Source organism: Puma concolor, chromosome E3 (genome assembly GCF_028749965.1).
Source record: "Puma concolor isolate L17-30 chromosome E3, mPumCon1.1.hap2, whole genome shotgun sequence".
In the NCBI taxonomy this organism is placed as follows: domain Eukaryota; kingdom Metazoa; phylum Chordata; class Mammalia; order Carnivora; family Felidae; genus Puma; species Puma concolor.
The window spans coordinates 41,211,858-41,233,492 of NC_141682.1; the positions used below are offsets into that span (position 1 = coordinate 41,211,858).

At 64.8% G+C, this 21,635-nt stretch overlaps 2 protein-coding genes across 19 annotated transcripts in view; one reads left to right on the forward strand and one right to left on the reverse strand.

Annotated features, from left to right (window-relative positions):
* The first annotated feature begins 38 nt into the window (after window positions 1-38).
* NME3 (NME/NM23 nucleoside diphosphate kinase 3) lies at window positions 39-1,122 on the forward strand. The gene is made up of 5 exons (XM_086691639.1): window positions 39-217; window positions 304-434; window positions 520-621; window positions 700-812; window positions 889-1,122. Exons 1-5 carry the CDS (start codon window positions 172-174, stop codon window positions 1,004-1,006), a joined length of 510 nt encoding a protein of 169 aa, XP_086547765.1. The 5' UTR covers window positions 39-171; the 3' UTR covers window positions 1,007-1,122.
* Window positions 1,123-1,150: 28 nt separating this feature from the next.
* Window positions 1,151-21,635, reverse strand: part of MAPK8IP3 (mitogen-activated protein kinase 8 interacting protein 3) — a 48,119-nt gene continuing 27,634 nt past the window's right edge. For 9 of the 18 annotated variants that reach the window (XM_086691619.1, XM_086691617.1, XM_086691616.1 and 6 more), the window contains 27 exons: window positions 21,183-21,429; window positions 20,487-20,589; window positions 20,170-20,288; window positions 13,647-13,658; window positions 12,286-12,303; window positions 11,033-11,090; window positions 10,718-10,870; window positions 10,066-10,147; window positions 8,862-8,992; window positions 8,341-8,397; window positions 8,088-8,258; window positions 7,365-7,491; window positions 7,126-7,221; window positions 6,851-7,006; window positions 6,101-6,266; window positions 5,266-5,448; window positions 4,982-5,171; window positions 4,759-4,878; window positions 4,602-4,682; window positions 4,450-4,517; window positions 4,216-4,364; window positions 3,648-3,819; window positions 3,452-3,565; window positions 3,214-3,252; window positions 2,859-3,038; window positions 2,623-2,772; window positions 1,151-2,550 (listed from right to left, as the gene is read on the reverse strand). In XM_086691619.1, the coding sequence (XP_086547745.1) occupies window positions 2,429-2,550; window positions 2,623-2,772; window positions 2,859-3,038; window positions 3,214-3,252; window positions 3,452-3,565; window positions 3,648-3,819; window positions 4,216-4,364; window positions 4,450-4,517; window positions 4,602-4,682; window positions 4,759-4,878; window positions 4,982-5,171; window positions 5,266-5,448; window positions 6,101-6,266; window positions 6,851-7,006; window positions 7,126-7,221; window positions 7,365-7,491; window positions 8,088-8,258; window positions 8,341-8,397; window positions 8,862-8,992; window positions 10,066-10,147; window positions 10,718-10,870; window positions 11,033-11,090; window positions 12,286-12,303; window positions 13,647-13,658; window positions 20,170-20,288; window positions 20,487-20,589; window positions 21,183-21,429 (3,264 nt within the window). In that variant the 3' untranslated portion in view covers window positions 1,151-2,428. The remainder of the gene's footprint in view (window positions 2,551-2,622; window positions 2,773-2,858; window positions 3,039-3,213; window positions 3,253-3,451; window positions 3,566-3,647; window positions 3,820-4,215; window positions 4,365-4,449; window positions 4,518-4,601; window positions 4,683-4,758; window positions 4,879-4,981; window positions 5,172-5,265; window positions 5,449-6,100; window positions 6,267-6,850; window positions 7,007-7,125; window positions 7,222-7,364; window positions 7,492-8,087; window positions 8,259-8,340; window positions 8,398-8,861; window positions 8,993-10,065; window positions 10,148-10,717; window positions 10,871-11,032; window positions 11,091-12,285; window positions 12,304-13,646; window positions 13,659-20,169; window positions 20,289-20,486; window positions 20,590-21,182; window positions 21,430-21,635) is intronic. The other 9 variants (XM_086691620.1, XM_086691606.1, XM_086691611.1 and 6 more) reach the window with 6 other exon arrangements.

Consider the following 21,635-nt stretch of genomic DNA (forward strand, 5'->3'; position numbering starts at 1 on the left):
TGAGTTTGGGGCTGGGTTGGAGGAGTCTGGGGCTTGGGGAGCGCCCGGCAGGTGTCGCAGGGGTCCGGGGGTGGGCGTGAGCCTCAGCGCCCGCCCTCCGGGCCGCGGCCCGGCCCCTTTAAGCGCAGGCCCCGCCCGGTCCGAGCCGCTGCCACCACCGCCGCCGCCATCATGATCTGCCTGGTGCTGACGGTGCTGGCCCACCTCTTCCCGGCGGGTGAGCGGCGCGGGCCGGGGCGGGCTGCCGGGGCAGAGGCGGGGGGCGGACGGGCCTGACGCGCCGCGCCCCGCGGGTCCCCGCAGCCTGCGCCGGCGTGCACGAGCGCACCTTCCTGGCCGTGAAGCCCGACGGCGTGCAGCGGCGGCTCGTGGGCGAGATCGTGCGGCGCTTCGAGAGGAAAGGCTTCAAGCTGGTGGCGCTGAAGCTGGTGCAGGTGAGGGAGGGCGGGGGCGGGGCGCAGGGGGAAGCGGGCGGGGGTCCAGGCGCGCGCGGCCCGACCCCACCCCGGCCCGCCGCAGGCCTCGGAGGAACTGCTGCGTGAGCACTACGCCGAACTGCGCGAGCGCCCCTTCTACGGCCGCCTGGTGGACTACATGGGCTCGGGGCCGGTGGTGGCCATGGTGAGTGCCGGCCGCGGGCGGGAGGGCGGGCGGTCCGTCCCTGGCCTCGCGCCGAGCACCCCGCCGACCCGCTCACAGGTGTGGCAGGGGCTGGACGTGGTGCGCGCCTCGAGGGCCCTCATCGGGGCCACGGACCCGGCCGACGCGGCGCCCGGCACCATCCGCGGGGACTTCTGCGTCGAGGTTGGCAAGTAAGGCCGCCAGAGCTTGCGCCCAGCCCGTCGCGACGCCCCAGCGGCCGCCGGCGCTCACGCGGCTCTCCCGCAGGAACGTGATCCACGGCAGCGACTCGGTGGAGAGCGCCCGCCGCGAGATCGCCCTCTGGTTCCGCGGCGACGAGCTGCTGTGCTGGGAGGACAGCGCCGGGCACTGGCTGTACGAGTAGCCCTGCCCGCGGGCCCCAGGGGCCGGCCGGTTTGCGACCCGCCTGGAAACGCACTCGGGCCAGCGCTGAGGCTGGCCGGCACTTCTGTTTACAATAAAGTGAAGTGCTTATGCTCACCTTGGTCTGGGCCCAGGGACACAGAGCTACGTGTTAAGACATTTATTACATACAGAGCAGATACGTGGGTTTGCTTGCAGGGCCAAAGCCTGAGGAGAATGTCCGCCCAGCCCCTCCCCCCCAGCCGCACCCACCCAGCTAGCCCCCGAGTCACTGCACGGCCTGTGGGAACAGACAAGGGACTGAACGTACATCACAGTGGAGGGTGGCAGGGTGGTGGGGGGAAGCCTGCAGCTGCACGGGGCTGTGGCCAGGCCGGCTGGGCTCCTGGGGAGGCTGCCGGAGATGTGTGCTTCTCTGGTGGGAGGTGGGTGGGCAGCAGGGCCGGGGGCTGCCCCAACCAGCGCCCCTCTCCAGTAGGTTCAGGGAGCAGCAGTCCAGGGCGGCACCCCTCAAAGCAAGTGGCCATCCACACCCAGAGCCGGCCACACTGCCAGCCCTAGGCACTTAGAGTGTGTCTCGGGAGCTGGGCTCCTTGGAAACTGTGGGAGGCAGTCCCCAGACAAGTTCCCCTGTCACCCTGAGGCTGAGCCTGTATCTTAGGACCGACCCCAGGAGAGGCCAGGGGCCTCCCCCTTCTTCCTGAGGCCTGGGCTTGCCCTGGCAGCCTGAGAAATTCCACCCTAGGGGTTTCTGGGATGGGTAGGACTCCAGAGCCTGCTCCTGCCAGGGGGGTCTCCTGCCCGACAGAGCGAGCAGAAAGAGGGCAGCTGCCTTAGGCAGGCTGGTCACGCGCTTTCATGCCAGTTCCCGGGGTGCCAGGGAGCGGGGTGGGGAGCGTCCAGGGAAGGCTAGTGGCTGGGCCGGCCCCCCCTAGGGTCAGGCCCCCCCTTCAGGCAGCAGGCAAAGGCTAGTGGGCTCCGGCTGGGAAGACTTGGCGGGCGGAAATCCCTGCCTCCTGCTCCAGGAGCACGGGAAGTGGGGGGGCCCCGGGGGGAGCTGGGAGCTGCCTGTGGGGCCTCCTCCCAGCCTGACCTACCACGGGATCCTGCCTCGCTCTGGCCCCAAAGGGCCCCTGGGACGTGGGAACTTGGGATGGGGGGCCGGCCACAAGCTGCCGGGGAAAGCACGTCTGTCTGGAGAGGTCCTTCCCCTCCCTGGTGAGAGCGCCACCCGGGTTCCCTGCCTCCCTGACCCACGTTGCCGCCCGCTGTCAGGGACGCCCGGCCGTAAGGTGAAAGCTGCAGGTTGAGAGGTTAGAAGAGGGGCTGGCGCCGGGCTGCCTGCAGGGCGGGCAGTGGGCAGGCGGGCGGGGTCGTATGTACACGTTGGCGTCGGGCGGGAGGGGCGCCGGAAGCCGAAGCCTCACTCGGGGCTGTAGGACACCTGCCACACGATGATGTGGCTGCGCTCGGCCTTGGACAGCAAGGGCTTCACCTGGTTCACGTCCCCCGCGCTCTCCTCCGTGTCGTCATCCTCTCCGTCGCCTAGGGAGACAGCAGCCGCGGTGATGAGACAGCCCTGCTGGGGACGCGCTGACCCGGGCAGCGCCCACTCACCGATGCGGAAGTCGATGTAGCCCTCCCCGCCACTCAGCACCAGCACGTTCTTCAGCTGCTGGCCCTCGGCTTCAGAGGCAGGGGCGGCCGGCCCGGGGCTCTCGGACGGGCTGTCGAGCACGCTGCCGTTGAGAGTGGCCAACACGTTCCCTGTCGGGGCACAGGGGCCTCAGCGGGGCAGCCGAAGGGAGGCCACGCACGGCCCTGCAGTGGGGGTGGGCCGGGCCCCTCCTCACCTGGCACAGAGACGAAAAACTTGACGGCGTCGCGGTGCCCGTGGAAGCAGAGCTGGGCCTGGGCCATGGAGCAGTAGGGGATGAAGCTGCTGGCTGATTTGTCACTGCTGTCGTCACCGTACACGTGGATGACACCCCCCGGACGGGCCCCCTCTCCGGAGGTGGGGGAGGTCTTGTTGGCTGGAGAGAGAGCAGGGCCCCAGGACCCGAGCCTGAGTAGGAGACCAGATCTCTAGCGGGCGAGGGGCAGAGGGTGGGAGTGCGCCCTCGCCGAGGGGCGAGGCCGGCCTCGGCCCACAGGGCCTCTCAAGCGGGGGCTTCCCTCTAGGGGCGGGAGACAGGTGCTCTGACTTACCCCGGAGCCCCAGGAGCTGGCCTCGGTGCAGGACCACGGCTGGGGGAGATGGGGGGGACGGAACATGGAAGAGACAGGAGAGGAGTCACGGGAGGGGCGGTGGGGGGGGGGGCGCGGGGCAAGGCCGCAGCCCGGGAGGCACCCCAGCCCCCCAGTACGGCCCGGCAGAGCCCGCCCCACAACCCCGGCCCTGACTCTCGACCTTTGGCAGCAGCCGTCGGTGGAGGGGGTGACTCACTCTCGGTCAGCGGGATGGAGATGACGACGCCGTTGCCGGTGCCCACCCAGAGGCGGTTGCCCGCGATGAGCAGGGCTGTGATGCGCACGAAGGAGAAGCCCAGCTTGCCTGTGCCTGGGGGGGAGGGGGGGGTGAGTCAGCATGGCGGGGCCAGGGGCCCTCCCTGCCCGCCCCCCGAGCCGTCGCAGCCCCTCACCCAGCATCTTGCTGACATAGGGTTCGATGTCCACGTCCTGCAGGTGCTGGTGGGTGTGGGCGTGGTAGAGCCTCAGCGTGGAGTCCAGGCGGATGGACACCCACACCCCGTCGCCGATCCACGCCAGCTGCCGGACCTGGCTCTCCCGCCGTGGGTGGGCGTCAAACGATTTCTGTGGAGTCACGGCAGCTTGCGTCAGTGGGGGCAGGGGGGGTACTCTGACCCCGCCACGGCCACCGGGTCACTGCAACTTCCCCTCTACTGCCTGCTTTGCTCCTCAAGGTCCAGGCTCCTAGGAGGAGCTGTCGCCACCCACCGGCCCTCTCCGCGCACGGCCGGGTGGCCGAGGGGAGGCATGTGGGGCCCACGTGGTGTCACTCTGACTTGTCACAGAGTGCAGCAGCAGGTGGGATCCGGACAGACGCACTCGCAGCCTGGCCGGTGACGTCGTCTCCCCGAGCACGTCTCCCGTGACCCCACGAAGCCCCCAGTGCCTGTTAGAAGGCACGTTGGGAGTGACCTCAGCTGACCGCCCCTGCATGGAGACCCTCCTGCCGCCAGCACTCACCTCGATCTGCATCGTCTTGGGCTGGATGACGTGCACCTTGTTCTTGTAGCCACACCAGACGCGGTCGTACACGACGGCCATGCAGCGGATGGAGTGGTGTGGGTGGCCCAGGTCCATCAGGTGGTAGTTGCTCAGGTCCCACTGGCCATCTGCAGAGAGCCCAAGACACCTGCTCACACCCGGCCGGGGCCCAGCTCTGCTCACACAGGGGTGGCTGCTCGGCCCAGGCCTCACCTTCGCCTCGGTGGAAGATGGCCAGAGTTCCGTCTGCCAGGGCCACCAGCACTCGCCCTTTCACGTGCCTGGAACGGAATGGTGGTGAGCGGGTGGAGGCCAGGCCACCCTGGGCCCCTCCCGTGCCCTGGCCTCTGCTGGCGGTCACATACACCAGGCTCAGGACGGAGTCCTTCAGCTTGATGGAGTGCAGACACTTCTTCCAGTTGGCCACAGCCGAGTGCACGTAGAGCCTGTGGGAGGAGGCCGTGGTGGGCGGGGTGCTTGCCCGGGGACCCTCCCCCACCGCGGCCCCAGGGCCCCACCTACCAGCCGTTCTGGGCTCCCAGCCACATAGTGGGGGCAGCGCTGGTGCTGGCCCCCGCAGGGTCTGCGCTGGGCTCCGGCTCTGGCTGCACACCCCCCGTGTCGGCCTCCTGCCCGTTCTCGCTGCAGGAAGGATGGCGGCTCCAGGGTGGCCTGTGGAAGCCCGTCCCCGCCCGCCTCTGCCAGTCTCCCTCCCCTCTGTCTGCCCCGTCCCGAGATCGCCCACCTGCCAGGCTGGGTGCTGGGGGCCGGGGTGGGGGCCAGGTCAGTGAAGACGTGCTCCGTGAGGGGCCCGGGCCGCACCGCAGCTGCCTCCGCCTCGCTGGGCCCAGAGTCTGGCACCTCCGTGGCTTCTGTGGCCTCTTCCGTGGACTGAGCTGGGTTGACCTTCCCATTGGCGACGGCAGCCACCTCCCCTGCGTGAGGAGAAGGTGAGCCTGGCTGGCTGGGCGGTGGGGAGGAATGCGGTGCGCAGAGAAGATAGCTGCCCGGGCTCAGGCCCAGACTCACCTTGGCCCTTGTCGAGCACCGGGGTGTCCCCTCGGGAGGAGCAGTTGCTGCGTGGCACGTTGCAGCGGGTGGCACAGCCCACCAGGGTGATACCCGCCAGCACACCGTCTGCACTGGAGTCTTCTGGGTTTACGTCGCCGTCCAGGAAGATCTCCCCCGGAGGGTAGTCGCTGTCACTGGCCGCTGGGGGGAGAGTCACCGCCCCGTCACTCCTCACCAAGAAGCCCCTACTACGAGACCACACCCAGGGCTCCTGTCCCGGTGTGGGTGCTGGGGGAGGAGGTGGGCCCCAGGCTCTCCTCTCAGGCCAGCCCAGCCTCAGCACGGGGGCCTGCAGGCCACCACCACCTGGAGGCCTGGGAAGCCTGCGAGAGTGGAGTAGTGAGACTCCGGGCTCTGAACAAAGGACTGTGGTCACATGACAGAACCTTAAGAAGTCTGAGGAGCTTGAGGTCATCTCAGCAAATGGACCCCGGCAGGGTCCTGGCCACCCCCAGGTGCTGGCGTGCGGCAAAGCCAAGCCTGGGGGGCCCCCAGCTCTCCCTGCTGCAGCCGGGCAGTGGGAGCTGGGCCCCCCAGTAGGTCCACGTTCAGCACCCAACTGACATTTCCGTCTGTCCCGGGGCCCAATGCATCTCCTTCCAGTTGGGTGAGTGGGCCTCACCTTGGGTCTCGCCAGTTGTTCACAACACTAATGGGGACACCCCCACAGGCTCCCGAGTGTCCACATCATGTCCCAAGCAAGGCCGGGGCCACCTCTACGTCGCAGCCACGTGCGGAGCGGCACAGACCCCAGCGCTGTGGGTGTGGGCGTCCACGCGGGGCTGGCCCTCACCTGGAATGCTGGAGATGCACAGGACGTGGGCATTGCAGACGGTGAACTGGTCCACCACGGTGCCCGGCTGGTTGGCATCGATGATGACCACCTTGCTGGTGGTCAGGGTGCTGGTGAGGATCCACACGCGGCTGGAGGTGGCATCCACCTCGGGGAGCTCTCTTGCCTGTTTTGAGGCACAGGAGACGGGGGCTGGTGCCGGGTGCGGGCCACACCAGCAGCCGCATGGGGCGGTGGGGCCACCTGGACTCTATCAGGAGATAACCTTGCCTGTGGCCTTAGGGGAGACGGCTGTCCTCCCTTGTAGCAGGGCGACAAAAACTCAGGACTGGACTTTCTACCAAGACCGCTGGCATGTGTGGCCTCACTCCCATGGAGAACTGAGCTCCTGAGTCTAAGTCCCTGCCCCCCAAGTCAGCCTAGGCCACAGAACAAGGACCCGTGGGTGAATCATTTCATGCCGCCCTCCTGTGCACAGCTCACAAGGACAGAGATGCGCCCAGTGGCCTGACCCCTCCAGCCCTACCGCCTGCAGAGCGTCTGGGCCTCCACACTTCCCCACCCGCGGAGGACAAAGCACAGGCCCCGCGTGCCCTGGACAGGGGGTGGGTCCTCAGATGAGCCCAGTCTCCAGCCCTGGCCTTAGTCATCCTGTCTCTGTCACTCCCAACAAGACTCCAGTGCCGGGCACAGCCCGAGTACACACACGGCAGCAAAGCAGGTGTCCCTGGCCCTGCCTTCCACTCTGACCTTCTTCTCGGGGGACGTGTGATTGCTCTTGGTCTCTCCTTCCACTTCCCGGTCGCAGGTCAGAGGGTCACGGCCTGGCGGGGGCTTGACTCCATTCGCGGAGTCGTCCTCGCTCGGTTTCCACCCACTCAGGTTGACGCCCGCAGCACACCACAGCTGGGAGAAGGGTCGTGTGGTCAGGAGCCCAGTCCCCTCCGCTGGCCCCTGGGGGCGGCGGGGCCTGAGACAGGTGCTCCCGCCCACCCCCATGTGCCAGGCCGACTGGGCCGGCTCACCTTCATGGTTGGGTCCTTCTCCACCAGAGGGCGGCAGTACACGGGGACAGGCACGTTCTTCATCCGCGTGTCCTCCTGGCCCCCATTGGGACTCAGCTGCAACCACAAGGCCGAGCGGCCACGTGGGCGCGAGGCGTGGGGCAGAGGGCCGGCCCCGGGCAGGAAGGGCCGCGGGGGCACTGCAGGGCTGCCCCAGCACCCTCCCCACCCCACCCCGTGCCCCGCGCCCCCTGCAGCACCTGCTTGTACTTGGCCGGCAGGCTCCAGCCGCAGGCCTGCAGCCGCCCGTCGTCATTGCGCACGTGCTCGCGCACCTGCCGGTACTGCTCGCGCTTCTGCTCCCGGCGGGCGGACGAAGTGCAGTCACTGGGCAGGAGACGCGGCAGGTTACTCCTCAGCCGCGCGGGTCTGCCCTGTGGGGCGTGCGCCCCGTGCCCCGGTGCCCGTTCGGCCGTTGCTGCCACCGAGGGCTGGCTGGCCGGGCCCTGCATTGAGGTGCCCCCCCCCCGCCCCCAACCCTTAACAGGGCAACGTCAGTCTTCTGATGCAAGACACAGAATTCCCCACTTCTGCCCTGGAGCCAGATTCTTGGTATCAAAACTAAGGAAAACATAAAATTGCGAAGAACGCCTATTCCCCGGAAGAAAGCTACCCTTGCTGGTAAACTTCCCATCAGCTCCAAGCGTCCCTGTGGGGCGCAGGTGCACAGGCCAGGCGGGGTTGGGGGGGTCCCCCAGGGCAGGGGAGCACAGCTGAGAGACTTTGTGCAGGGACTGAGGGGAGGGACACCTGGGGCGCCCCGTCAGGGTGTGGGCACAGAGAGGTTAGCCTCCTTCCCAGCAGGGACCCCGCCCCCAGCACAGGCCTCAGGCTCCTGCCTCGGAGCCCAGAGGGGAGAGGCCCCGGGACACATGTGTCCTCCTCGCCCCCCGCCCCCACGCAGGCCAGTGGGAGACACTCACTCATCGGGGAAGAACTCCAGAGGCCGGCTGCCAGCCGAGATCTGGCACATGGCATGGCTGCGGCGCTGGCTGAAGCCGGCCGTGGTGGGTGATTTGTAGTGAATGTTCACCGAGGGATAGGAGCGCTTGGCCGGAGGGGGGCTGGAGGAGGAGCTGAAGAGGCGGCTGAAGCTGCCAGCGGAGGCATGGGAAGTGAGGGGCGGCCAGTGGGGAGCCGTCCCTGCCCCCACCCCACCCCGGCGCCCCAACTCACAACTGCCAGATGGTGGACTTCTTCTTCTCCTGGACAGACGGATGCTCTCGGGATGCTCTGCGGGGAGGGGCCGGGAAGGAGCCCCGCTTGGCCAGCGTCCAGTGGACTTGCCCACACACCACACCCCCTCTGGGCCCTACCCAGTCAAACCCTGCACCGCTGTTGCTGGACTTCTCTGGCTTCGCTTGCCCAGGACCTTCTCAGGGGGTGGGGCGGGGAGGGGGCCCTCCCCGTGGCCAGGAATGGAGCCTCGGGGAAGAGGGGTCCCTGCATGGGTTGGTTCAAATCCCCCTAGGGGTTCCAGCACACCAGGCCCAACATGCCCCAGCCCAGCTCTAGCCCCTGGCCGGGTCGGGGCCCCCAAACAGCTCCCATGAGGTCCCTCCAGTCCTCCTATGAGACATGGGGCTGGGGTGCAGACCAAACTCAATCCCACCGTCAGGGCCTCCTCTGGGGGTCACAGATCACAAAAGGAGATGGGGGTGCCTTCCAGAACCCCAAGGGCAGCCTGGGGGACCCACCTGATCATCTCGGTCCACCGCACGGCCTCCTGAAGCTCCATCAGCCTTTCTTTGTACTGGTTCCGCTCCATGAGCACACGCGCCATCTCCACCCGCGTGAAGCGGCGGCGCTGCGCCATGGGGATCTTGTCCTGGGGGGGGAGGGGGGCGCTGCCGGTCAGCCAGCGAGGGGCCTGCTGGCCGACTCACACTGCGCTTCCTCGCCGGGCCGGCCCAGGTGTGGGCAAATCCCAGGGCGGGTTCCCACGGAGCCTCAGGAAACGTGGCGGGGAGGGTGTGGGCAGGGGGCAGGAGATGCCGGGGGCCTGCCCGCCCCCAAAAGGTCACACGATACACTTGAGGGCTACGACACGGCCCCTGGACACCCTGGCGATCCCAGGTGAAACCGTCCGTCAACGCTAACAGGTGAGGCCGGTCCCAGGTGGAACCATGGGAAGACAGGTTCTAGGGAAGGTGCAGTGAGCAGGACCTGGGGTCACACGTCCGAATAGGACGTGGGAGGTTCTGGCAGATGTGTGGGGTCTGCCGTCTGTGGGTGCTGTGGCAGGACCAAGTCCGCTCCGAGGAGCTGTGTCCTGGGCTGCTACAGTCTGGCACAGGGGTGAGGGGCCAGGGGGAGCTGCTGGGCCACGGAGCACGAGACCCCGGCCCCACGCAAGGAGGCACGGGCCCCGATTGATGCCTCCCGTGGCTCCACGATTCACCCGCACCTTTGTTTCTGCTCCTGGGGGTGGGGTTCGCTGGGCTGAAGGAGCACCTACTGCGTCTCGGATGGCTGCTACGTGAGCAGCACCCTGACACCCCCGAAGCTAAGAGCTGACAAGAGGTGCGGCCAGGACGCACCACTCACTTTGGGACGAGGAGCTGGGCCCCACCCTCTCCTGCAGGAAAGCGGCCCAGTCACCAGACCTGGGCTCTATTCCGGAAAGGAGGCCAGAAGGGGTCCACGAATTACGGGCAAAGGCCCCTACAAACATTCCCTGCATGTCAGGTATGAACCCCCAAGGAGCAGAGGGCTCCTGAGAACATTCCTTGCACCTCAGAGGGGGCCCACAGGCCAAACGGGGGTTCCCACTAAGAAGGGGCAGAGGAGCTGACAGAGGAAGGATGAGGAGGGCCCAGAGACCCAGAGAATTAGCGCGCCCCGGGAGCCCACCCCGCACCACCCGCCCCCCCTGCCCCGCATGTTAATAGTGGAATATACCAATTCTGTACAGAGATAGCTGCTTACATCCTCCACCTCTTCTTTGGGTTCGCGGCGGGCGATGATGGCTTCTGACTTCACTCTGCAGGACGAGGAGGGAAATGTGACTGTGGGGACGGGGGGCGGAAGCCCACAGCCCTGCTAGCTCACGCCCGGAAGCCCAGATGTCTCTCCTGGCTGCCCAGCAGGGCCGTGGGGCCTGGCTAACGGGCAGGCAGGGCCACGTGCACAGGTGGCAGGGCCGCAGGCCGGCCCCAGACAGGTGTGCGGCACCTGCAGGCCCGACAAGCGCCGCCTGCCCGCCCCCCCCGTCACACCCCCACTCCGGTCTGGAGCTACAGGCACCCCTCAGATGAGCATCAGGCTGGAAGAGAAGCCACAGGGAGGTGCAGAGTGCTGGGGAGGGGACCCCAGAGCTTCCTGGGTGCCTGAACTCCCTCCTCCTCAATAAACATAAGGCACGAGAGTGGCAGGACACCCAAGGCGCGACATCCATGCCTCCTGGGGGACTCCCGGGAGGATGGGGAGAGGAGGCCCACAAGTGAGCTGGAACAGAGAGGAGGTGAGGCTGCCGCCCGGGGGAGGAGAGGACTGGGGTGGGGGCGCGGGCCTGGCCCCTCCTCCTCCCAGGAGCCTCCAGGCCTACGCTCACCTCCTCAACTCCTCCTCCAGGTCCTTGATGCGGCCCTCCAGCCGGGCTTTGGCCTGTCTGGCAGCTTCCAGGTCCCCTTTCAGCACCTCCTGCTCCCCGGACAGCTGGTCCACCTTGGCGATGAGGTCATTCTTCACCACGTTCAGAGCATTTCTTTGGAAAGGCAGAAAGACGAGGGCTCTGCGTGAGCCAGCCTGCTCGCTATGATGGGGGCCTCCAAGGGGCTGAGAGGTCACAGCTCCGGGTTGCTACAGGGAGGCCCGGCCCTGGGGGAGGGCCATCTCAGCAAGCCCTGTGCCAGACAGGAGTCCTTACTTGGTTTCTAGAAGCTGTGAGTTCTCCAGCAGCAGGTTCCCCACTTCCTTGCCCATTCCTGCAACAAAAGGCACAGAGAGATTACCTGTGCCTGGCGAGGCCAGACCCTGACACTACTATACCTGCCCCAGAGTACCAAAAATCCTCCCTGGGGGGTGGCTCAGCCCTGGGAGGGCAGAGGTGAGGGCGCGAGGCCAGCAGTCTGGTCTCCGGGAAGCCAGACAATCCCTGCAGAGGGTTCTCTGCGGCTCCTCAGGCGGGCTCTCAACCCAACAACGCAGTCAGGGATGCAAGCCCAGAACAGCCCCTGAAGGGTACTGAGGAGGGCCCTGCTGCCTCAATGGGCACGGCGGCCCCGGGTTGAGCTCCCGCGGCTATCCACGTGAGGCCAGCGTGCCGCAGGGCCCAGCCGGCACCAGCGTGAGCCGGCCCCAAGGACCACCTCAATCTGTCCTCTCTGCCAGCATCCTCCTGTCTCCCCTCGCCCTTCGGGAGGCACACCCTTTGCAGGGCCGTCCCCGGGAGAACAGCGGTTGGTGCTGTGGTGATGGGGACAGAGAAGGCAGCTCAGGATGGCAGAGAGCCCCCGGCCAAGGAGATGGGATGGCCCCATGGTAGGCGCGGCCCTCCACCGGGGCCAGGAGCAGGGCTGGGGGAACCTGGCCCGCCGCGGTGGGGACAGCAGGAGACAGGGGTAAGGGAGAGCGGGGAGGACACGCTCCCTGGGGTTGGTGCCCAGAGGGGCTGACCCGGCCCCTGTAAGCCAGCCCCAAAGTGGACCCCGCCATCTGAGCTTTGCAGGCGTGCCACAGCAACTCCAAAGGACTGAACCTCATCTGTTGGGACAGAAAGCCCCAGAGACCCAGGGTCTGTTCCTCCCATTCACCAGCAACCCCCCCCCCCCCCCCGTATGAGGCGATCGTGAGACGAGACCCCCGACACACACGGTGTGCGCAGAGTGGGTTCTGACGGCTGTCCCCATCTGCACCCCCTGGCCTCGGATGTGGCCCGCCCCCCCCCACCTGTCCAGGATGTGCTCGGAGGGAGGCGGCTGGGGGGCTCAGCACTGCAGCTCCCCACTCGAGCCCCAACCCCACCCTGGAGCCAGGAGTGCCTGTGGCCCCTGCTGACCCCACCGCCAATCCCACCATGCAGAGCAAAGCGAAAGGCTCAGGAAGCACGAGAAGGTGTGAGGCAGACAGAGGAAGCCAAGAAAGGGAGGAACGCAAACTGAAACAGGGCCTTGGGCTTACCAAAGAAATCATGGCGCACTGCGAGAGTCGTCCCAGTGCGGGAGCCCAGTGCGGGAGCCGGGTGGCGGGGGGCGGGGTGGGGGGGGCAGGGGAGGGAGGGAGGGAGAGAAAGAAGCGCATTAAGCCTCAGTGAACAGCAGGGCGGCGGTGCCGTGTGGCTGCTTCTTGCCGTGTTAGGGGTGGACACGGGGGAGGGCAGCAGGGCCAGGGGGGTGGCACGGAGCCTGCTTCTCGCTGGGTTAGGGGTGCACACAGGGGAGGGCTGGGAGGGCTGGGGGGGTGGACACAGGGGAGGGCGGGAGGGAGGGCCGGGGGGTGGACACAGGAGACGGGGGGGAGGGAGGGCTGGGGGGGTGGACACAGGGGAGGGTGGGCAGGCTGGGGTGGCGGCACGGAGCCTTCTTCTTGCTGGGTTAAGGGTGGGCACAGAAGAGGCCAGGGGTGCCTGGAGGTGGATGCAGGGGAGGGCTAGGAGGGCCAGGGGGTGGACACAGGGGAGGGTGGGAGGCAGGGGGGGTGGACACAAGGGAGGCCGGTAGGGCACAGGGTGGACACAGGGGAGAGCTGGGAGGGCTGGAAGGTGGACATAGGAGAGGGCTAGGAGGGCCCGGGTGGTGGGCATAGGAGAGGATGGGAGGGAGGGCCGGGGGGTGGACACAGGGGAGGGCCGGCGGGCAGGTGGGATGGACACAGGGGTGGGTTGGGAGGGCCGGGGGGTGGCACGGAGCCAGCTGCTCCTTCTGGACATTGCATCCTTGGCTGCACAGGTCATCAGGCCAAGGGCAGCGGGTGATGAGATGAGGGGCCGGGCAGTGTACTTGACCCCGTGCACCAGAGTCCTGGGCCGTGAGGGTGGGGGTTAAGGGCACAAGTCTGCAAATGAGGGAAAGCTGTGCCCGGGGACCCGGCACGCCTTCGAGTACACGGGGGAGGCCGCGTGTCGACGGGCCGGGGCCTCAGAGTCTCCTGCTGCGAACAATCGGAGAAGCCCGGGGCTGGGCCATCTGCCACGTGGGCATGGGACCCCTGACTTCTGGGGTGTGCCTGACAGGGGAGAACCCTGAGAAATGTCACTGGGGCACTCTCTGCCTTTGAGGGACAGGGTCCAGGGCACAGCCATTCTCCCTCACGTGTCAGGGCCATTGTCAGTGGGCTAGTAGAGCAAACCAAGAGAAGCTTCCGAGCGGCAGTAGGCTGGTAAGCAGAAGCACGTGTGCCTTAGTGGCCTGGAGGGGACCCAGGAAGGGACAGGCCGCACAGCCTGCGGTGACTGGACAGCAGTGGGGAGTGTCCCCAGGATGCCCCCCACTGCAGCCGGACAGCGCTGTGAGGAGGGGTGGCAGACGGCTGGAGATACGCACCTGAGAACTCCCCTGGGGCCGTGTCCAGCAAAGCACAGAGAGACGGGGGAAGGAAGTGACAAAGGTCAGTTGGTGACTGGAACCAACAAAATAAAGAAATTCTTATTACAGAGAAAGCAACAACGCGTGAAAGAATACAAGCAGATGTCACCAGGCCTGTGGGCGACAAATCCCACTGGGGATGGCAACCCTGAAGGAAAACAGAGACCCCGAGCGCCGGGCCCCACGCCTGCTCAGCCCTCAGGAGGGCGAGGCCCCCGAAGACGCAGCAGCAACGGCCGGGGAAGGTGAGAGGGTGTGCGCGCGGGGGCTGCGACGGGGGGCCGGGGGCGTCCAGGCCCCAGGTGCCCCCAGAGCGCGTGAGCTTGGCCTCGTGGCCCCCCGCCTCTCCCGCCAGCCCAGGCCTTTCAGGAAGGGCGCGACCTCAGGGAAAGGACGGCCAGAAAAAGAGAAACAAGCAAGGGCCCGGCTGGCAGGGAGGGAAAGGCAGGCAGAAAGCAGGGGCGCTGGGGACAGGGGTGGAGGCGTGTGGGGCCGGCAGTGCCTTCCTCCTGGGCTCCAAACTTTTCCCAGCTGAAGACTGGGTGCAACAGTACTGTGTACGTGGTCACTTCGTCACTTGACGTAAATGACACAATGCACAACGTGCTGCAGGAACGGAAATGATAAAGGAATGTGCCAGCTCAACAGTGGACGTGACCGCTCGTCTCGACGCCCCAGGGCGACCGTGCTCAAGAGCTGATCTTCTGTCTCTCAGAACTCTTTCCAGATAAACACCAGCTTTTCTTTTTAATATTTTTATTTTTGAGAGACAGAGACAAAGCATGAGCAGGGGAGGGGCAGAGAGAGAGAGGGAGACACAGAATCCAAGGCAGCTCCGGGCTCCGAGCTGTCAGCACAGAGCCTGACGCGGGGCTCGAACTCACGAACTGTGAGGTCCCGACCTGAGTTGAACTGGAACACAACTGATTGAGCCACCCAGGCGCCCTGAAGAACACCAGCTTTTAAAACACAAAACCAAAGGGGCACCTGGGTGGCTCAGTCGGTTAAGCGTCTGACTCTTGGTTTTAGTTCAGGTCGTGGTCTTGCGGCTTCGTGGGTTCCGGGCCCACGTTGGGCTCTACGCCGGCAGTGCAGAACCTGCGTGGGATTCACTCTCTGCCTCTGCCCCTCCCTCCCCACGCTGTGTCTTTCTCCCAATAAATACATACATACATAGGCACATACGCACAAACCAAGGGCAAATACCCAGCCTCTTGGCCCATTTGCTCTGTCCCGCCGGACGCCGTGTCACGGGACTGTGCACTGGAGATCTGTGCTCGCCTGGGATGAGTGCTCAGCGCACAGGGGCGTGCACTCACCGCCCAGCACCCCGGATTCCAGGCGGGGACAGGTAGGAGCGACCGCTCACCTCACCCCGCCAGCACGGCTCCGCGGGCCGCACGACCACCTCCCGGCCGTGGGCGCCCTAGCACCTGCTTTGTGTTTGTTGCTCTTGTGAGAAAAAAACAAAAACAAAAACTCATCTGTGTTTTCTCTTTTCTGTCCTGCCTCATTCTTGAAGTTGAACATCTTTTTGTGGTTTGGTGGGCATCTTCTGGGAACTTCCCGATTTCATCCTCTGCTCAGGTTCCACTGTACTTGACCTCTGTCAGCGAGGGAGATCATGTATATGTTGACTTGTGCGTAGCCACACCTGGCAGCACTTTCCTCTACGGTTGTGGCCATGCAGAGAACACTCTCCGGCATTCTTCCAGTCCCGCTGTCCTTGCGTGTTTATGTTTAGGTCCGAAGTCCCCCTACAAAGTCTTCTGTGTACGGCGGGAGGTTGGGACCAGACTTCACTCTTCACCAAATGGCTATTCAACTAATCCACCCGTTTTCTGGTGATGTGAAGCACCACATTCAGCGTCGGTGAATTCCCACGCGGGGCCAGCTCTCCTCACACGAACCGGAGGGGTCACCGGTCTGTTGCCACCCCGGGTCCGCCGCCCTCCGCGTCACAGCTTGTAAACCCTTTGGTGCCTGGAGCGTCAGGCAGCCCTGCAGCCTGTTCTTTCTTAGCCCTTTCCGGGCTCTTCTCACATGTTCTCCTGGACAGAGTCTGGAGTCTGCTCACGAAGCTCTTTGGCCGGGGCTGGGTACGGACAATGGGCTGAGCCGTGAGGCCACCCGGCAGCTTTACAGACCTCAGCCCGCAGACCCGGAGCGTGCAGAAGTTCTCGATGCATGAGGCCTTTCGTGTTCTTTTTTTAAATGTTTATTTTTTTCTGAGGGGAGGGAAGGGCAGAGAGAGAGGGAGACACAGAATCCGAAGCAGGCTCCAGGCTGTCAGCACAGAGCCTGATGCAGGGCCTGAACTCAACGAACTGCAAAATCATGACCTGAGTTGAAGTCGAATGCTTAACCGACTAAGCCACCCGGGCGCCCCTTTCTATGTTCTTCCGTCATGTTCCCGAGTTCTGTGCACACGGGCTGGTCTCTCTCTCAAGGTTAACGTCTAGACGGCGTCTGGGTCTGGTTGCCACGGGGCAGGACCCCGCTACCTGGGCACAGCGCACCGGGTAGAATGCACGTCCGGTCGGCCTGTGCGGCCTTCAGACTCCAACTCGCTGACGCAGGGTGCACTGCCTGGCTCGTCTGAGCCTCAGTTTCCTCGCCCATGAAGGAGAGACATGACCTCCGTAGCTCGGGCTCCCTGGAAACTCCCTGGTAGATGCCCAGCACATGCTACGTGGTCACTAGGTGCTAACTCCTCGGCTCCCCAGGTATGTCAGCTCTGAGAGGCGCACTCTCGAAGCACAGCACCTCTGACACTGGGCGTGCTCTCACGATCGAAGGCGTGTCCCCCTTCAACTTGAAGCAAGGGCTTCCTTTCCTGGAGATTTCTAAACTAACGGTGTATCTTACAAGCGGTGCGGTCAGCTCAGTGAAACGTAACAAGACAGGCCCATCCAGGGTCATTCCTTCTTTGCTAAAGGAATTCACAGTCCAAATGCCGTGGCGAACAGACACGATCCAAATGCCCGATCCAGACACGCGGAGCTTCGAAGGACGCCGTCCTCAGCCACGCCGACAACATCACCGTGTTTCTGCTATCGCACGACCTTGCCACTGTGAGGACGGCCGCCCACTGGCCGCAGGCTTTTTGCTGTTTAGCAGCCACACAGGGAACGCAGGGGACAGGCGCGAGGCTCTTCAGAAAGACTCTAGCCGAGCCAGACAACGGTCTGGGGCCCCTCGGTGAGGGGTCTGGAGCCGACCACAGCCCATTCCTCCACCCTGCTGGGCAAAGGGAGGGCTCCTCTGCCTGGCGCCCCACTGACACAGTGTGACAGCGCCTGATTCCTTCTCAACTCCCTGGGGCGGCCTGCCTTTCAGATGCCCGTCGTGCCTAAGGCTCTGGAAGGGCACGCCCAAGAACGGGGCCCACGCCAGCCAGAACAGAGCGGGGCCCAGGGTGGCCACCGGTCAGTGACCAATGACGGGACGTGCTGGCGGGCAGGCCACCCGGAGTCACGGGCGGCGACGAGGCCGGCCAACTCCAGTCATCCTCCACGACCACGCGAGGGACCAAATGTGGAGCAGAAGCATCAGCCACGATGCCCAGCAGTGGACGAACGGCCACGTGAGGTGGGGGCCCGTCTGTGCCACGGAGCACCGCTCTGCCGGGGAAGGATGGAACGCTGACCCCTGCTACAACACGTACAAACCTCACGGGCACTGGTGCACAGAAAGAGGCCAGGTGGAAGAGGAGGGCCAGGTGACAGGAAGCGCCCGGGGGGGCAAGCACACAGACACAGATGGGTCACTGTGCGTGGGCACAGGCTTCCTTCGGGGGGGACAGTGCTCCAGAGCTGTGGGGTGCTGACCTCACGGCCCTGAGCTCACTCAGAGACACTGGACTGTGCGCTCTGGGCAAACCCATGACATTCCATCCCTAGAAAGCACAGAGGGCAGTCAGTCACGCCTGCTGCTCTGGCTGGACCTGGGTTCAAGTCCCCATTGTGCTGCTTCACTTCACCTTCCCCGGGCTCAGCTTCTTCATCTATGAAATGGGGGCGGTGGCAGCACCCCAGATTAAAGGCAGACGCGCACATCTAACGCTGGTGTGACTCTTCTCGTGACCGTGTCGATGACTGGAGCCGTGTCGTGAGACGAGACTGAAAAGCACAAGGTCTGGGACTCCAGCTGGGCGCCTCCCCTATGGTCACCTCCCCAACCTGCGGCCGGCCCCTAAACACGGTGCGGGGCAGCTGAGCTGCCCACGGCCAGGAACTCGAACGTGGAGCCGGGTCGCGGACACGCGAACGCCGTGTGCCTATGCGCTCTTCCAGGGAGAAGGCCGCCACCTCTTTCATCAGAGACTCAGGAGTGCAGCATACACGAGGCCCTCACGCCCTCACAGCCTCCAAGGTGGGCCTGGCAGAAAGGTGCTCCTTCGCAGACACACACGTGCGCCCGGTCACCCACTACAGCCTTGCTCCCGGGCACAAACTCTAGGGACGGGAGTTCCTTCCCATGCCGCTCCCGGCCTGGCAGGTCCAACGTCTGAAGAATAGCCAGGCACAAGCCCCACGGAAGCCACATCTGGGAAAGCAACGTGGAGCCAGCGTCAGGAGCCCATATCTCTACGCTGAGGTTCCCACCTCCAGAAACCTGTCCTAAAGAAGTCTCCAGGGGGGCGAGCTGATTTACGCCCATAGGTATCTGTGACCGCAGTATCCAAACAGCAAAAACCAGAACCTGGCAGAACGGGTTGAGTAATTTACAGTCTCATGCCACAAGGTGAAGTGCACTGGGGCTATTAGCAGGTCAGAGAGACGGTAACATCGCCCACAAAGGGGAGGACAGACATGACCCGAAACCCTCCACGTGCCACGTACGTGTGTGTGCTACGGCACCTGGGAAGGTGCACTCGTCACGATCGTCTGGTTTTTACGCTCTTATTGGCAATTTCTGGTATTATGCGAATATTGTTATAAACGCGCACTACTTCTCCAAAAATAAAAATTGGAGCGTATATAGGATTACCTGAACTCTATAAAGGAGGGTGCAAAGGTGTCAGAATATTGAAAATGATTTCCTCTAAGTACCTTTTTTCTCTATGTTAACAGTTTCTGTTATTTTTTTAAGTAGGCTTCACCGCAGGCGGCTGTGCTCCCGGGGGGCCTCCGCGGCCCGAGCGAGACAACCAACAGGGCCGGAGCTAAGAGAGTGAGGCTGTGCAGATGGAAACCACCAGTTGGTGGCCCTCCCTCGTGGGCTCCAGCCGGGCCACGTCTGCAGCCGGAAGCCCGGCCATCCACCGAAGACACTGCCGTCCGCACAGGGGAGCTGAGCCCGAGGCAGACACACTCTACAAATGTCCTCAAGTCCCTGATGGCCAAAGGTCACCAGTGCAGAGGGACATTGGTGGGAAGTAGAACTCTTCGACGCAAGGGGCGCCTGGGCGGCTCAGTCGGTTGAGCGTCCGGCTCCTGTTTTCAGCTCAGGTCATGATCTCGTGGGTTCGTGGCTTTGAGCCCCTTCGTCAGACCCTTGGCTGACAGTGCAGAGGCTGCTTAGGATTCTCTGTCTCTGCCTCTCTCTGCCCCTCTCCCGCTCGCTCTCTCTCTCAAAATAAATAAACATTAAAAAACAAAACAAAACAAACCTCATCCACGTGAGGCAGCTCCACCTCCTTGGGCAGCACGTGACCAAACCCGGGCCACAGGGCCTGCAGGCGGCCTCACGGATTTCTGGGCTGAAGTGGCACCGCCGACTGGCTGCCCCCTCCTAAGCCACGGGAGCTGGGGGTACCATCCCTCCACAGAAGCCGGCGTGGGGAGGACAGGACAAGCCAGAGCCACAGATCCCCCACAACACGGTCACCCTCTGCCCCGGAGGCTGCCTTGCTGGCAGGAAGGGACCGAGAGCTCTGGTCCTGCAGCAGGCCTTCAGGGGACGAGGTCAGCAGGGGCAGGAGCTGGCGGGGGGGGGGGGGGAGGGGGGGGTGAGGCGTGCCACTGCAAGGATCCGATTTCCCACCTGGCCCCGGACCCCAAGGGCAGTTCTCGGCTGCATACATGGCCTCTACATGCCTGACGCCCACCCCAGGACAGGAAGGAGGCCCCGGAGGGAGTCCACATGGGGAACTGTCTCTGCACCCATTTCTGACCCAGGTGCAGGGAGCTCTGGAGGCGACCACGGTGCCGAGGGCTTGCAGATGGGCACCGACCCTGTCTGGGCATTTTCTGCGAGGAGCACAATTGCTAAAAAGTGCACCGCCTAGGCACGGGCACGGTTTTCAGGGTGATGGAACGCTCTAAAATTAGGCAGTAACACAGCTCTGTGAGCACCCTGAAACCCACTGAACTTTATACTTTAAGGGGATACCTTTCATGGAATGTGAAATATATCTCGACAAAACTGTGAAAAGAAACCCCTAGGTTGCAGCTGACAAAGACTTTGCTTTCATTACGAACAAAAGCAACAGCAGCAAGCCCGAGGCCCTGGGGTCACGGGGGTGGCCTGAGTTTACCTAGCAGGTCCGCTCCTTCATCCACGTCCCCGATGACCTCCGACCCCGCGGTCGACAGTTCGTGGTACAGGGAGTCAGTGTTGATGCCAAAAGCCTTGTTCACGATCCCCTGGGTTGGGCTGTGAGGACATGTGGCCGGGGGAGGGCAGGGTGAGTGGGCAGCGTTCTGGGCTGCGGGCGGGGGCTCTCCAACACCGCCCAAGGGGCCGCTCAATGCCAGCGCTGCCTGTGCAAGAGGCTGCAGGGGGCACCTTCGCCAAAGGCCCCGCCTCCACAGTGAACACTGAGCCCACCCGGCCCCCGGGCTCAGTGAGTACCTGTTGCCCGTGCGATCGAGACGGGGCTCCCGACTCATGTCCAGCTCCGGAGTGGAGTCGATGATGTCTTGAACATCAGACCACTCGTCACTGCTGCCCATGCCTGAGGGGTGGGGGGGACACACAGGAACCCCAGGGTTAGGGGGGGCGCCTGCCCTCTGGCCCCGTATCTGGAGACCCCACACTAGACCCCCGCCAGGCAGGGACCATCAGGAAAGGGCTTCCTCCTCGCCGGCGGCCACGTGGGGCCCCTTCATCAGAACCGGGTCTCCTTTTCATGACCTCCAACGACCAGACCCAAAGCCCTGTCTCTCCTCCTGTCCCTCCTCTAGTGAGTGCGTCTGCTGGGTGATGGCAGTGTACCGTCAGAAGCCGGGTTGCCCCCTGAGTCCACGCGCTGAAGCCACAGCCCCCGGAAGCCCTGCATGTGACTGCATCTGGAGATGGGAACTCTGAAGAGGTGAAGGCCACACGGGCAGGCCCTGGTCTCATCTGACCGTGTCCTAAGAGGAAGGGACGACCCCACGAGGACACTGCCACCCTGATCGCTCACTTCAGGCTCCGTGGCCGGGGAGCCCACGAATGTCTGCGCTGTCTGTGCTGGCACCCGAGCTAAAAGCGGTAGCCGGAAGGGACGGCAAGATAGCAGGTGGGGGGGGGGGGTGCCGCCCGGGAGCACGCGGGCGGCCGAGGCACCTATGCTGACGTTCCGCATCTCCTGTGTGACCTGGACCTCCATGTTGCGGCTGTTGCGCTTCTCCCGAGCCCGCTTGCTGCTCTTTGTGCTGGCGCCGTAGTCCCCCAGCGGCTGCAGGCTCTCGTTGAGCGGCGTCACCGCCGCCGAGGGCACGGAGGACGTGGGCGTGTTGGACTTGGTGCCCGTGGTGCTGGGCGTGGCAGCCGCGGAAGACTGGCCCGACTCGGACATCTCGTCCTGCGGACACTAGGGCCAGACACAGGGAAGGGAGAAGCTCGTCATGTGGGCTACCGCGCCCCCAGGCTCTGGGTACGGCCGGGCACGCCGTGCAGGGCCAGCAGGGGCCTTGGCCACCTCCACGGGGCCCCCGTGCTGGGCTCCCTCGGCCACGGTCAAACGGCGCTCTGTGCCGGGACCGGGAGGGACAGGAGGACCCCTGCTCTCCTGTCGGG

Excerpts from the sequence above, each read along its gene's own strand:
- NME3 (XM_086691639.1), top strand. The coding sequence starts at position 172 with ATGATCTGCCTGGTGCTGACGGTGCTGGCCCACCTCTTCCCGGCGG. Across the intron at positions 435-519 it reads TGGCGCTGAAGCTGGTGCAG|GCCTCGGAGGAACTGCTGCG; the intron begins GTGAGGGAGGGC and ends GGCCCGCCGCAG. Across the intron at positions 813-888 it reads TTCTGCGTCGAGGTTGGCAA|GAACGTGATCCACGGCAGCG; the intron begins GTAAGGCCGCCA and ends GCTCTCCCGCAG.